The sequence below is a fragment of the Polyodon spathula genome, chromosome 3, assembly GCF_017654505.1.
Source record: "Polyodon spathula isolate WHYD16114869_AA chromosome 3, ASM1765450v1, whole genome shotgun sequence".
In the NCBI taxonomy this organism is placed as follows: domain Eukaryota; kingdom Metazoa; phylum Chordata; class Actinopteri; order Acipenseriformes; family Polyodontidae; genus Polyodon; species Polyodon spathula.
The window spans coordinates 13,766,439-13,782,990 of record NC_054536.1 but is presented as its reverse complement, the minus strand read 5'-3'; the positions used below and the strand labels follow the sequence as shown (position 1 = coordinate 13,782,990).

The window sequence follows — 16,552 nt, the reverse complement described above, 5'->3', positions numbered from 1 at the left end:
TGTTGGTCGTTTCGAATTGAAAGGGAACAACAGGTTATGGATGTAACCCTGGTTCCCTGAAAGAGAAGACGACCAACAAACCTTGCGAGGTTGCATCACTTGCATCAATTAAAGTTTCTACAACTTAACTAATTACATAATCAATGTACTGTATTTGTAAAGGAATGTTCTGCATATCATTTTTCATATACATATTTCTTTTAATAAAACAAATGTGACAGCATTCTGTTTTTGATGCTAAATAAATAGCTTTAGCATGCTTCAGCTATTTTCATATTTTTTTCAGCTGTCTGTTTGACATTATTCTTTTGGAGATTCAGTTAAAAAGCGTAGTGCTGCACCATTCAAAATTTTAAGTTACATGAAGGCTGCCAAATAATTTCTGATACACATAGAATGATGCTTTTAGAATACTGTATTCTGTATTTTACTCCACTGGGACTTACATGCAGCAATATTAATTTGATAGGTGAGACTATTTGTTCCACTGAACCATTGTTTGTTGTTGTTGTTGTTGTTTTTTTTTTTTTTTTTTTATTCTGAGTAATCTAAAGTAATTTCTAAACCTATTAAAGTTCAAATAGAAATCCACAAAGAAGTTATTTAATCTGTGGCTTCAGTGGACAATATAGGTAATGTCAAGCATGACTGCCTTAGAGTTGACCAGTGTAGGCATCTACTACAATTGTGCATTGGAACAGAGATGGACTTAGAACCTGTAGTTTTCTTCAAATTGGGAAACCTGGCTGCACGTGTACAAACTCTTAATCAAGGTTTTAAGAAAGGTGTGCTGCCATTTTTAAAACATTTTTTTTAGAAAACAACCTTCTGCAGTAAACAGAACTACCTTGTAAAATTAAAATAATGTTACATGTGGGGAAATAAACCTATACCATGTAGTTGTAAGCAGCAGTACATAGAATATACTTTTTCAGTTATAAACAAGTACGAATAAACACAAATAATAGGTATGTAAGGAAAAGTTAATTCCACATGTGTTCTTGATGGCATTCAGAAAAGCAGATGACAATTCTTCAGGAATAGGAGCTAAACAGACTCATAGCAGCATGACAGCTTCATATAACCCTAGATTAGCTTGCTGGATTGCAGCAGCCTTAAACGCCTTTTACATGTAAAAACGGGCATACATAGCCAACTACGGCACATGAACGTTTCATGGGTGGACCTTGGGGCAAGTGCAAGAATGTAGAGAAAACAAATGCAAGTACAGACCATCTTTCCACTGAAAAAAGGCTATGCTGTTTCACAACAGACTGGAAAGCTGTTGAGTGACTGCGACGCATTTAAAAAACAAACCTGATATTAGTATTTCACATTCAATGTTAGTTTACAGTTCATGGATTATTTAAATGATTCTTAGTTGAAGTGGAGTGCAGTAATTCCCTTTAGCATGTTTTTCTTTTTTTTTTTGTGAGCAGCTATTAAATTACTTTGTTCTGCACATAAAGGTTATTTTTGGTGCAGTGGGAGTAATGCTGTGATAATACCATTTAAAATGTAAAAAAGTTATCTTGAAAGTGAATTATTATTATTATTATTATTATTATTATTATTATTATTATTATTATTATTATTATTGTATTGCTATTATTTCTTTATCCATATGTTTGAACGCTTTGTAAAATACCAGCATGTGCTATCAAAGTAACAATTTTGACAAAAGTTGAAATTTGTAACTTTTATTATTTTCTAAACTTTTGTTTTTGTGGGTGTGCCTACTTACATTTAATACTAACATTTCCTACAAAAGGTTTACAAATACATAACTATATAGATTATATTAGGATTATTCACCTATAGTTTTGGGAAGCACTAGCCCTTTCAGCTGAATTCTTTCCTTCTGTGAATGAGATGTCATCTGCACTGCTGGAATCCCTACCACTACTATTCTCACATTTAAAGGATTCTTTTCTGCCTGAGCTGGCTTCAGGTGTATAATCAGTCTAAATCACAATCTTACTCATTAGATGAACCAACATCCTATACCTTTCCCTTGGGTGGTAAAACAGTTGCATGACTATGGGGCCTGCCATGTTGAATATCCCTACAAAACATATTCTGCATTATAGTCACCATAGACATATATATAGAACTAGATCCTCCAACAGCTGCCTTCTCAGTGCAGTCGAACGAGATTTCGGTCCGCCATCTTGGATGCTTATAGGTCTGCCACTGAGAGTGCTGTAACCAATGTAAAGAGGCAGATACATGCAGCGTTTTTCGGAGTTTAATTTATTTAGCGTCAATAAACTGTATTTTTAAACTTGGATTTTAAACTATTAAATTATTCACCAACTCTCACAATGTCTAGTTAATTTATCCATTTAGTTGCAAAAGCAAATATCATGATATACATAGAGCCTACAAGACATAGCCCCCTGGCTAGGCGTTATATTAAGGCTTTTATTAAGAATGCCTTCCAGTATTCATTTACAGCATATACATTACAATGTTACAATAGTACATAATATATTTATTTTTTTTACTAGAGTTCAGGGGCCTACTGGTCTTTTATGTGCGGTGTGTCCCTGGAGATACGTACAATTTAACTCAATGTAAACTAAATAAATAAGCATATTTTTTTACTGGCTTTAATGTGACCTTGTTTACTGATTGCTTAAAAATAGAATCTGAAGTGTAATGCGCTTTTCTTATTTGAAAAAATATGTTAAAAAATGTAAACATACCACTTTGCTGTTCCCACATGGGCCAGAAAAAAATGACAGTTTTCAATCATACCTGATGAGTAGATAACTGAGAAGCAGATGCTAGAGATTTTGTATGGATACTAAATGGAATGTATCTTGTGGGATCAAATGCCCAGTTTCTGTTCAAAGTCACATAACTTAGAGAGTGTACTAAGGAGGGTGTATCCAGTGGTGCACAATATCACTTTAAGGATTCCAAAAAAGTTTTACAGGTGGACGGCATCAGTTTATACCAAACACAACATATTTTAGTCATAATACAGTTGTTTCACTTTTAATTTGCTTGCTGTCTTTGTGGGCCACACAACATGGTAAAGGTTAGGGAAATCATGATTCTATAGCTGACCAGACTTACCTCTGATTTCACTGTGGCCCGAGTCGACTTTCATTCAATTTAATTACATCAGACAATTAGTTTGATCTACAGTAGTTTTGGTCTGATTTTAACGATACCCACCCTTTTAAACACTGCACACAACTCAGTGAAAAAAAAAAAAAAACATGCAAATATGCTTGCCAAAACCAGGCTCTATATGTGGGTGATACTGTATAAATAAAGCTCCTATGTAACAAGGTCTGCTTTCTGATAAAGTAGTATGCACATGAGACTACACTGTTGAATAATTTAGTAAACCATCAGGAATTATATTCTAGTCTAACAAGATTGTGGGATACTGCAGCTTTAAATTGTGAAGATAAAAAGTGTGAGGACATGCACACTGTACTCATAATAAAAATAAGCAAACTAGCACTAATATAAACAATGCAATGTCTGTGGTCTGTTTTATAAAAAATGTATTTCATGTATATTCATAAAAACAAACTATTGTGATTTCTCAGGTATTCTATTGATTGGAAGAGTGATTTGGACAGTTATTTTGAAATTGATCCAGTGGAAGGAACCATCGCTACAAAGGAACTCTTGGACCGAGAGAACATGGCACAGCACAATATATCCATTGTTGCAACTAAAGTTAGTAAGTATGAGAAAGAATCAATACTGATTTATGGGGAATTACACGTTCCTTTTATTGTCAACAACCACATATTATACATTCAAATCATTGTATTAAATGACCGATTTCAAATCAACAGTATTGTATTGTCTTGGAATATAAAAAACATTATTGATTGCGTTAGTAGGAACTTTCTGTATATTGTAGGCAGAATGCAAAAAAATAAATGCTATGTGATTACAGCATCTATTGACTGGTATGTGAAGGCAGTTTTTGTTGCTTGAGACACCAGACGTACTGACAGAGTAATTCATCTAAAATACAGATGTATTCATTAATAAAACTTTAATAAGTCAGGATTGTTCTGGAGTGTGTGCCTGGGTTATGCCACATTTGTACTTGTTTTTAGGGACACCTCTAGGCCACATATTGCAACTGAACTAGTATTATTCCTAATGTATGTCAATCTTTTTCTAAAATGTATCCCTTTTTACTATCTATTATCTGGCTCACTTTTTGTACAATGTTCACTGCTCGCATGTATTACGCGGTTACAGTTTTAATTTACCTTACCAGAAGGAAACATGGAGGAGAGACTGATCTATAGAGTGCTGTTTCTGTCAAAGAAAACTTAGGAGCAAACAAAGGGGGAACAAATCCTGAGCACCTTATTTTGGCACAGAAAAGATCAGCTTCACATCATTCTTTTGAACTAAAAAAACAGTTAATGTGTAAATACTGTTAGAGCAACTCAGAATAGGTTGTATGGTTTGTCAAGGTCAGGCACAGGTGCCAATGGTGTTAGTTGTGTCTGGCTTTTCTGTGGGACACAATGTAGATTGCTTTCTAAACTGCAGCTGTAAGCTTTCAGCTGGTATGGTTTTTAACATCCATAAAACTTACCCTTTTTATCAATGAATTACAAAACTGTATCACACCACACTTAGTCTTTAATAAATATTGTATAAAATTATTAGAAATAACTACTAATAGTTTAATTCATAGAAGTTTTAGAATGAACTAATTTACAGCATGTGTGGCAACTATGTTACTATGGGCCTAATTTACCAAAGTGTGGGTGCTTTTTTAGGCATTATTAGAGCTCTTGTGCTCGTTTAAGCCAGTTTCTAATCATCAACACCTTTTTCTCCTTTGTCTCTGCTATTACTTGCGTACCATTATCACCTGTAATTAGTGCTGGGGCGAACGCAGGATTTTTATGCTTGAATATTTGCTCATAATTTAAATATTTGTTCAGATATTCATTCGTTTTAAAAAAGTAATAAAAGTCATTATATTGCTCAGAATGCAAGCAGCATAGTAACAGGGGAGGGGCCGTGGCCCCTGTGTGTGTGCCTTTATTTTACAGCAAGACGTTACAACGTGTAACATGTTAAAGTAATAAAATATCCCAGGAGTAAAGAATACGTTGTGTAGGACTTGCTTTACCCCAGTGAATTAACTACAAAACAAAGGATGCCAAATAGCAGTTCAAATTAGATGTTGTTTTGTTTATTCCTGAAAATAAATAGTACATAAAGTTGACACAGCATTTTATTTTATTTTTTATTCCTTGCCATTGCCATTTCTTTGCAGTAAACAGTGGCCATGGGCACTTTTTTCATAAAGTAATAACATGAGGTTTACTTATGCTTTTTTGTAGCAGAACAAGCAAACAAAAGCTGAAATTTAATTTTAATAAAACAAACGTGGAATTATTACATTCCTGTGAGGCGAGAGTGTATTAAATGGAATGTCCAGACAGTAATTTATGTGTACAGAAATAAAATAATTTATTTTTATTTTCTATACACAACAAAAGGATTAAATAACAAACGAAAAACAAAATGGTGTGAGGGAAGGAGTGCAGGGGTGGAATCCAAAACAAACTGTGATGACTCGTCTTTAATTTGTCTTCGTGGTGACCATACATAAACAAAAAAAAAGACAAAAGAAATGTTAGTGTTTCAAAAATCCCGCTGCACAAAACCAGACTCTCCCTCCACCCGTTACTCCTCCTACTTTACTTTCGGACCAACCCCGAACACAGTAGTACGTTCCCTTTAGTATGTAATGTCCCGCCTCTGTAGTCAGTGGAACACCAATCCCCAACCGACACGTGTCCTTATCCTTCACTTGACTCCAGTGGCTGGAATTTACATACTCGTACTTCCGCCCCTCACCAAGGTGCCGCCCCTCAAAAGATGACTTTTGCCATGGTCACGAGATCTTGGTAAGGGAAGTCCCGAGTTGGTTTGATGCCATCTACTGTCGGGAGGCTGAATCACAGACCGAAACCCCTTTGACTCATCACATATCCCACCCCTCAGAGTGGAGCCGAAGGAACACTCGGAAACCTCTAACCCTTCCCTTTTACCTCCCTCCCGGGAAAAAAAATCAGCATTTTGATGTAACTTACCCGCACGATACCTTATTTGAAAGGCGAAGGGTTGGAGCGCCAGGTACCACCGCGTAATCCTAGCGTTTGAATCCTTCATCGTGTCTAACCACTTTAAAGAAGCGTGATCTGTGATGAGTACAAAGGGTCGTCCCAGAAGATAGTATTTTAAAGATTCCACTGCCCATTTCACTGCCAGGCATTCTTTCTCCACTACCGAATACCTCTGTTCTCTGGGCAGTAACTTCCGACTGATGTATAGTATCGGGTGTTCTATACCATCTCTCTCCTGGGACAGAACCGCCCCCAGACCAGTCTGCGATGCATCTGTCTGCAGGACGAACTCTCGGCTGAAATCCGGGCTTATTAATGCTGGGGCCTGACTCAAATTAGTTTTAATAGATTCAAAGGCTGTCTGACACTCTGCACTCCACTTAATTTTATTTGGAGCGTTCTTTTTAGTGAGATCAGTGAGAGGGGCGGCTATAGTGGAAAAGTGTGGAATAAAGCGGCGGTAATAACCAGCCAACCCTAACAGTGATCTCACCTGGGTTTTCGTGGTAGGTACCGGTGAATCCAACAAAGCCTGGACTTTTGAAACCAACGGTTTCACTCTACCCTTACCCATTATGAAACCTAAATATTTAGTTTCTTCTTTTCCAATAGCGCACTTTGCCATGTTCGCTGTGAGCCCCGCCCTCCTCAGAGACTGTAAGACGGCTTCTAATCTAGTCAAATGTTCTCTCCAGGAAGAACTATAAATGACTACATCATCGATATACGCAGCTGCATACTCTCGATGAGGTTGTAAAACCCTGTCCATTAGTCTCTGAAAAGTAGCAGGCGCTCCATGAAGTCCGAACGGCATAGTACAAAATTGAAAAAGACCCTCTGGGGTTGAAAATGCCGTTTTCTCACGAGAGGCTTTCGTTAATGGAATTTGCCAATATCCTTTCGTCAGATCCAGAGTTGAAATAAACCGAGCTTGCCCCAGTTTGTCTAAGAGTTCATCTACTCGAGGCATGGGATATGCATCAAACTTGGAGATAGCATTCACCCTCCTAAAATCGATACATAATCGTAGTGACCCATCTGGCTTGTCTATTGGTACTATTGGGCTACACCACTCACTTCGGGAAGGTTCAATTACCCCAAGTTTCAACATACACTCCACCTCCCTTCGAACAGAATCTCTCCGACTCTCTGGAATGCGATACGGTCTCTGTCTAACTCTTAGACCTGGCGGAGTGATAATAGCATGTTCGATCAAATGCGTTCTTCCAGGCACGTTAGAAAACACATCACTGAACATTTTAATTAGATTGCTTACCTCTTCACGCTGATCAGGAGTTAATTGTTCCCCCATCGGGACCTCAATTGCTGACTCTGACTCAATTGAGGGTCCAAAATCCTCTCCCTCCTGTACAGGAGATATAAAATGGACTTCCCGTTCTTTCCACGGTTTCAGGAGATTAACATGATAAATTTGACTTTCTTTCCGACGCCCAGGCTGTCGGATCTCATAATTGACTTTACCAATTGCTCGAATAACCTGAAAGGGACCCTGCCATTTAGCAAACAACTTAGATTCCGATGAGGGCAACAATAACAACACTTTGTCTCCAGGTCGAAAGTTCCTAATTCTTGCATTTTTATTGTAGCTTTGTTGCTGCTTCTGCTGTGCCGCTTTGAGATTGTCATGTGCCAATCGACCGACTAATTCTAAGCGATCGCGTAACTGCAACACGTATTTTACTACATTTTTAGACTCCTTTGACTGTTCTTCCCAGCCTTCTCTTATGAGATCCAAGATACCCCGCGGCTGCCGACCGTACAAGAGCTCAAACGGGGAAAACCCCGTTGAGGATTGTGGTACCTCGCGAACTGCAAAGAGCAAGTAGGGAAGCAGTTTAGCCCAATTGCGTTTTTCTTGATCTACAAAGCGGCGCAACATATTTTTCAAAGTCTGATTAAATCGTTCAACAAGCCCATCCGTTTGTGGATGAAAAACTGAGGTTCTAATTGAACGAATTTTCAATAATTTATATAGTTGCTGAATACAGTCTGACATAAAATTAGTGCCCTGATCAGTGAGAATTTCTTTCGGGATTCCCACCCTAGAGAATATTTTTACCAATTCATTCGCTACAGCTATTGCATTCATAGAGCGTAAGGGAACAGCTTCTGGATATCTCGTTGCGTAGTCCACTACTACTAAAATATACCGATATCCTGACTCTGTTCCCTCCAGAGGGCCTACTAAATCTACACCAATCCTTTCAAACGGTACCCCAATAATTGGAAGTGGAACCAGAGGTGCGGGGCGAACTGACTTAGGGGCAGCTAATTGACATTCAGGACACTCCGATACATACTTCCGCACCAGACCATAAACCCCAGGCCAAAAAAACCGGGCCAGAATTCGTTCCTGAGTCTTTTCAGTTCCCAAATGACCTGAAAATGGAATGTCATGCGCCAATCTCATGATTTCTGACTGAAAAGGCCTAGGAACCAATAACTGTTTTACGAGCTGTCCCGTCCCGGGAGCCCGGGTTATTCTATATAATAAGTGCCCAGATACAGAAAAATGCGGAAATACCACCGGTTGTCCTTCCTGCATATCCTTCCCCTCGATATATCTAACCCGTTTCCAAGCATACTGTAACGTGGGATCATTTTGTTGTTCATATCCCAAGTCAATATCTCGGTCCCAATGGTTAGGTACACAGAGAGGAGTGTCTTTTATTACATGACCTTCCACCTCAGTAACCTCGCAGCCCCGGTTACACTGAATACCTACTCCCTTTCCTTGCCGTTTCAGCGATTGGTTTACTTTTGTGTCAGACCCCTCCCCTTGTCGTCTCAGAGTTCCCTCATATTTTTCCACCCGACGCTCTCTTTTTGTTTTTCTTGGGCGGATTTTAGGGTTAAACAGGTCGGATTGCAACGGAAAAATCTCGCCAATTGTTTTCTCCTGTTGCTTTAATTGTCCCCTGGTAGAAACTAAGACCATTTCCCGACCTAAAATACGATCAAAAAACGGCCAGTCTCTTCCCAGGAGAACAGGGTATGGTAAACATTGCGCTACAGCCACTTTAACGCAAGCTGAATAATCACCTACAATAAGTCTAACTTTAGTGGTGGGATAAACCCGAGTTTCTCCATGAATACAGGAGATAGCCACTTTACCCTGTGGCTCCCAGGCTACCCCATCCAAGAGAGCTTGCCGAATCAATGTTTGTGCACACCCAGAGTCCGCAAATGCGTAAGTACTCTTTCCCCCGACCTGTACTCTTAACTGATAAGGGCCCTCCCGACATTCCCCAGTGTTCCTACCTGTTACTGCTGACCAGGATCTTGTCGCCAGGTCCACCTTTATTACTGGACAATTCCTGGCAATGTGTCCAGGCTCATTACATTGGTAGCACACTTGGTTAGGAGGCATCAACGGAGTTAATCTGTCCTGCGAGTCCGCGACCGGCAGGTTAGGGGGATTCTCTCTCGCCCAGGATGGGGCTAACCTCGACCTCCATGGTCTGAAGGTCCGGTTACCCCCTCTGGGCTTCATTGGTTGGTTGGTCCGAGTTAGTTTAGGGGCAGGAGTGGGGTCTGACCCGGCACCTTCGTTTGCGTCTTCGTAGGCCTCCGCCAGGAGGAGGGCATCCTCGAGAGTGGTAGGTCTATTCCTCTTAATCCACTCTCGATTCCCTGGCGGTAGTATAGACGCAAACTGTTCTATAACTATTTTCTGCACCAGTTCTTGGGGTGTATGTTCTTCTGGCCGCAGCCACCGGGTGCACTGATCTAAAAGATATTGTCCCGCAACCCGGGGCCGCATCCCCTTGGACAGCTGGTATTCCCGAAAACGGCGCCGGTATGTTTCCTCCGTGATCCCGAGGCGTGAGAGAATGGCTTCTTTAACTTTGACATAGTCCCCTGCATTCGTGGCCGTCAGGGCTCGATACGCTGCCTGAGCTTCCCCTGTCAGGCAGGGTGCCAATTTCATGGCCCAGTGTTCCCTAGGCCACTCTGCAGCCTCTGCCACTCTCTCAAACGTAATCAAGAAAGCCTCGGGATCATCTTCCGAGGTCATCTTCTGAAGATTAGGCTGAACTGCAAACATCCGGGCAACCGCTCTCTCTGATGTTGATATTGATAGTTTTTCTACCAGCTGTCCCAAGAACTGGGCGAGCTGTTCCAGGTGCCGTGTCTCTCTCTCCTCTCGCTTCTCCTCCTGCTCCCTAAACATTGTCAAAACTGTAGCTGGATCCATTTTCACTTCTGACACCACGTGTGAGGCGAGAGTGTATTAAATGGAATGTCCAGACAGTAATTTATGTGTACAGAAATAAAATAATTTATTTTTATTTTCTATACACAACAAAAGGATTAAATAACAAACGAAAAAACAAAATGGTGTGAGGGAAGGAGTGCAGGGGTGGAATCCAAAACAAACTGTGATGACTCGTCTTTAATTTGTCTTCGTGGTGACCATACATAAACAAAAAAAAAGACAAAAGAAATGTTAGTGTTTCAAAAATCCCGCTGCACAAAACCAGACTCTCCCTCCACCCGTTACTCCTCCTACTTTACTTTCGGACCAACCCCGAACACAGTAGTACGTTCCCTTTAGTATGTAATGTCCCGCCTCTGTAGTCAGTGGAACACCAATCCCCAACCGACACGTGTCCTTATCCTTCACTTGACTCCAGTGGCTGGAATTTACATACTTGTACTTCCGCCCCTCACCAAGGTGCCGCCCCTCAAAAGATGACTTTTGCCATGGTCACGAGATCTTGGTAAGGGAAGTCCCGAGTTGGTTTGATGCCATCTACTGTCGGGAGGCTGAATCACAGACCGAAACCCCTTTGACTCATCACAATTCCACATAACAAAATGTCACAACAGCTAAATATTATAATCTGTATAAAAATCACTGCACAACATTTTCAGCAAGTTGGGCACTGTTTAAACAAGACATTTCAGAATGACATGCTTGCCTTTTTTGTTCCAGGAGATTCTGACTCGCTTAAAGCTCTTTTTCATTTGCCATTTTTGAAACTGTCACGCAGCTTCTGGTGAGGTGGTAAATAAGTGCAAGGTATTTTTGTCATTTCTAGCGAATACGAACATCTGATTTTTGTATCCGAATACATGTCAAACAATATCTGTTTTAATATTTGTCATAGCACTACCTGTAATAGTATTTGGGGTTTGTAACATGTATTATTGTTTGTGTTGATGTTCATTTTACCCTCACAGGTTGCACTTAACGTGCTGACTTAACAGGGTAGACATGAAATGTAATGTATTTTAATATATTCAGTATTTTAAAGCATTTAATCACCAACAAAGTACAGTTTAATGCAGGGACATGTTAAAGATAGAGGCAGGGATGGCCATGTTAGCATCACATAGTTTTGACACAGAGAGCGGTGAGTGTATGGAATGGGTTACCAAGCCATGCTGTTAGTGCTGGATCATTGGGATCTTTGAAGACTAGACTTGACTCAATGGCTCAATAAGCTGACCCAAGCGAGCGCTGATGGGTCGAATGGCCTCCTTTCGTTTGTAAATTCTTATGTTATAAAATCACGGCTAACGAACATATTAATAATGGTGTATTCTAATGCCTTGAATGTGATACTTTGATATATACACTCAATTAAGACAGGTGCGATCCTGTCCATAAATTAGCTTGAGAAAATTGCAGACAATGCCATGCAATGATAATGATGTCAAAATGAGCAAACCAAGCTTGCCCTAACCTTAAAGGCATAAAAACTCCTTGCATATATCTATCTATCTATCTATCTATCTATCTATCTATATATATATATATATATATATATATATATATATATATATATATATATATATATATATATATATATAGTGTTGAGATTTAGTTCACATCAATTATTACACAGGAAGGGAAGATTATATCTCCCGGTCAGAATATGACTAAGGTGGAAAATAATTGTACCAAACGTTTAACTTTCTTAAGGTTTTACTTTCTTAAGCTTACTCTTTTCGTCTAGGGAAACACATGATAGTAACACAAGTTAAAAAGTGTGGTTTGTCACCTTGTAAATACTAATTTAATAGTTCCTTCTTTCCGTATGTTTTTCAGAACACTAAATACACATATTCATACTTGGTATTCAGCATTTTACATGTCCAAAGTAATGTATTCATGTGGCAATGTTTTGAGCATGTGATTAAGTAATAATTTTGCAGTTTTTATGTCTATACGTCCTTAACAGTATAGCAAGCATCAACCAAACAGATATTTAAGCTTTGGGTATGGTTACACAATATATTTCAAGTAATCTTTTACGGTGCCTGAGGAAATTGCAGCTGTGCTGTGTTTGGCATACCATAGTTAAAGAGCTGTTTTCAGGCCTATTGAAATTGAAATGTATTTGTTTTAAGATTGTGAAAATGTTAACTGTTAATTATACCTGGAACTCAAGAGCTCCATACACACTGCTGGGTGATGTACCCTTTCAGAGCTGCAGCATACCAGTAAACCACTAGATGTTGCTCATTCACTGTATGACAAAGAGCAAACTGTAAGCAATGTTCAGCTTCATTTTTTTTCTCCATATCTTTCTTTCATGAGATACACTCCTTGAACATTAAAAACAAAAAAAATAATAGTTGCTCAAGAGCACATCACTTTACTATTATTGATGATTACCAATTTGCATATTCAGATATTTAATTTTATATATTGATGTAATATATTTTTAATTGATTATTTTAATGCATTATTTAATGTCTGAGTCAACATGCTTGTTGACCCAAGAAGCTATCAGAAACAGGATGAATCACCTCATTTTTTTTTCTTTTAATGTATGAGTACTGTTGGCAATTGCAACGTCATTTACAGTCCCCATTTATATATATTATATATATATATATATATATATATATATATATATATATATATATTTGTTAAGGTCATTTCAAGGACTGATATCACGTATAGGACACCTAGGGAAGATTTTAGTCATTTCTGGGCCACCCCCTGAGATGGTCTCATGAATGATTTGCACAGCCTAAACATTAAGTCCTCAGACCAACTATGGCTAAAGCTTACATGGGGGGTGTTGCAGGATATGTATAAAAATGTATTTAAAACACATACATTAAAGAAAAAGTCTGCTAGAGAATTGCTTTTTCATCACTGTTTATTAACTCTTTATATGTTTTTGTTTTTTCATGTAGATAATCCTGTGCTTTCCAACAAAGTTGCAGTCATAGTCCATGTCTTGGATGTTAATGAGTTTCCCCCGGAATTTTCAATAACGTATGAGACTTTTGTATGTGAAAATTCTAAGACAAACCAGGTATCTGCCATCTTTTATATGTTTTGTTTTATAAATACATTTAAAATTATGTAGCTCTAATATATACATAAACCCCAGGACATTATTATTTTACAGAACTGTAAATCTTTAAAAAAAAGCTGAAATGAAATGATAACCATGGCTTTGGAAACTGCTTATAAGTATAACTGAGTATAAGACAGATGTATGCAACCTTTAATAAATATATTTATTTACTGAACAAGCAGTGTGACATTGGAAAAGGTCATTGAACAACTGGTGTCTGCCACAATCAGAATCAGTCCATGAAATACAGATTGTTAATTACAAAATGTTCATGACAGCCCACAATAACCCTAGTGTGAAGGGGATTATGAGCTAGATATAAAGCTTGAATGCAAAGCTCCAGTGCTTACACCCTTCCATCAGATACTTCATGGGATTACAGGTTTTTGTTAATAATATAACTGTCTAGTATGAAAACAAAACAAAAAAAAAAAGACCTCCTCCACTCCTGCGGGAATTTTAGAATTGCAACAAAACGCTAACTGCTGTTAGACGTTCTGGACTATTTTACAAGTCTGAAGTGGCTCATAACGGCCCTGTAAACTAAGACAGTCCACCCCGGTGCACTATGAGACTTTAAATAAAGCTGTTGGCACATTTACAGGTGTAGGCATATTAGACTGAATTGCGTAACTAGAGAATTGGATTTGGTACCACAACTGGGGGACTAATGAAAGACCTACAGCGAGCTGTGCCTCCAGCCACACATAACGTCATAAGAACCAAGAATGTCTGCTTTAGACACTGAAGCTAAATCTTTCTCATCTTGCACACATGTGTTGTATTTTTTTCAGGATTGTTGATGAGCTTTACTCCAACTCATGGAAACAGACTTTAACAAAGATTCAATATGACTTTTATTTATTTATTTATTTATTTTTTTACTGTACATGGTTCGATGTAACTACAATTGGGCTATTTGGAGACTGCGTGACTGTTTATTTCGTACTCTTATTTATTATTGATAGTAAAACAATTATTCCAAAGAAGGATTTTATTTAGGCTTGAAGACAGGAGAATGCAGTACGTTTGAAGAGTACAGTAAAACACTGTAACTACAAATGACTGTAATTACAGCAGCACTACAGACTATAGACAGAAAAAGTTACATCTCATCTCCTCCCTTCCACCCTCCCTTCCTAGTTAGGTTTTTCTTGCTTATTTCATTTTTCTCCAATGGGTTCCTGACATATTTATATCTCAAATAGTTATTATGCACAAATCAGGGATGATGAAAGATGTAATTTCTGGCCAACCCAGATCCCACATTGCACAAGTGAAAAATTAAGAAATCCACTGCATTAATAATGTCAGTTCAAGAAATGCAGTGTATTCAAAACCAAATGTGAAAAAAATGATACTGATAAACTTATATAAAACTATTTTTCCGGCATGATAGTGCCACCATAGTTTCAACTTTGTCAAGTCCAATTTCCAATTTCCATTAATATATTGGCAATGGTTGGGGGTAGAGTGCTGTGCTTTGGTACATTGACACTTTGTAACATTGTCTCTTTAAACTTTCCCCTGTGTACAGTGCAAATTATAAAGGCATTTTTCATCATACTTGGATATCGGCTCAATGCAGCTCATGGAATTAGGCCTAAAGAGAACAATAACCTTACATTTGCAAAATACCAATCCAAATATATAATAGATGTTCAGTATATGGGCATTAAATAAAAGACAAACGTCGAGAAGTTGCCCAGAGTAAGATATATATATATATATATATAGACACACACACTTAAAAGCCTTGGACATTGCTCAGTGAGGTTGGCTGATGATAAAATGATGCCATTAACTCAATAGCTTTGTGCAGTACAGTGCCCAAATGCAGTAGTTTTCATTTTTTGTATATTGAACAGACATAACCTCCACTTTATTTCTTCATACAGCTAATTCAAACCGTCAGTGCGAAAGACAGAGATCTGCCCCCTGCTGGTCAGAAATTATTTTTTAAATTACCCCCAGAGGCCACTGCGAAACAAAATTTTACAGTCTACGATTACGGAAGTAAGTATGCTTTAATCTGCACTTGTTTCCACATCTCTTATATATCACAACAATCTTTTTCCAGCAGTGTACACCCTACCACCTTAAATAAAAAAAGTTTACATCAATCCTGATGAAACTAATAGTGTGTCTTATGCTACTCGGATTTTAGTACACAAATCTAATAAAATAATTCTCTGAACAGGTCTTAAACTCCGGGGTTTGAAATAAACATTGATGCTTATAAAAAATATTGAATCAGCATGAAAACTGTTATTGCAGAACTTTTAATTACTTTCTATGGGGAAGTGGCCTGTCTCTGATTATTGAACTGCATCATTAGTCTTTTCTACTTTCAAACACAAATCACACCTCTTTTTATCTGGTACCCAGCCTGCGTTGACCTTCTGATATGCTATTTGATGTCACTCATGACAGTCACTTTGCATTGCCACAAGACGGATTTACATATCCTGTCTAAACCTGGATCACAATAATGATGATATCAGCTGCCCTCATACTGATTGCAAATGTCAAAATCCTAATAACTCTTTTGGATACTCAGTGTTGCTTTCAAACCCAAGAATGTGAGACTTAAAGTATAAAAGGCAATAAAAATTGGATCAACATTGTGGATAACAGGTTAAGTTTTTTTGTAATTAACTTTGCTAATGATGCTGTTGCATGATAGTAGTGTCTTAAAGCATTTAGGTTTTAACATTTTGAAATTACCAATCGGTTAACACACCTCTTAAGTCTTGGTCAGCAGAAGTAAAGGTCAAACAAGAAATGAAAACAAACCTGTACATGCAAGATGTGCTTTAACCGTTCACCTTGATTCTAAAGTCTTGGCAACTCATGTCAGGAAAATCTTTGTTAATATGAGTGGAATAAATTACTAGTGACGGGGTCGGCTAATCTTCCCTTACTGGAGAAGCACATTCAGTGCACTGCTTGACACATACTCAGTCTCTTATAGACATCTTTAGATTGTATTCACTTTGAACAAAAACATTCCTCCAGGCCTCCCCTTATTGTGTTTGTTTCACAAAAAAATAATAACCTTCACCTTCC

General features: G+C 38.2%; 1 protein-coding gene across 1 annotated transcript in view; it reads left to right on the top strand.

Moving 5' to 3' along the window:
- The window catches only part of LOC121312743 (cadherin-12-like), a 105,577-nt gene that overhangs the window by 85,291 nt on the left and 3,734 nt on the right, over positions 1-16,552 (top strand). The window contains exons 8-10 of the mRNA XM_041244471.1: positions 3,570-3,706; positions 13,317-13,438; positions 15,382-15,499. Coding sequence (XP_041100405.1) covers positions 3,570-3,706; positions 13,317-13,438; positions 15,382-15,499 — 377 coding nt within the window. The remainder of the gene's footprint in view (positions 1-3,569; positions 3,707-13,316; positions 13,439-15,381; positions 15,500-16,552) is intronic.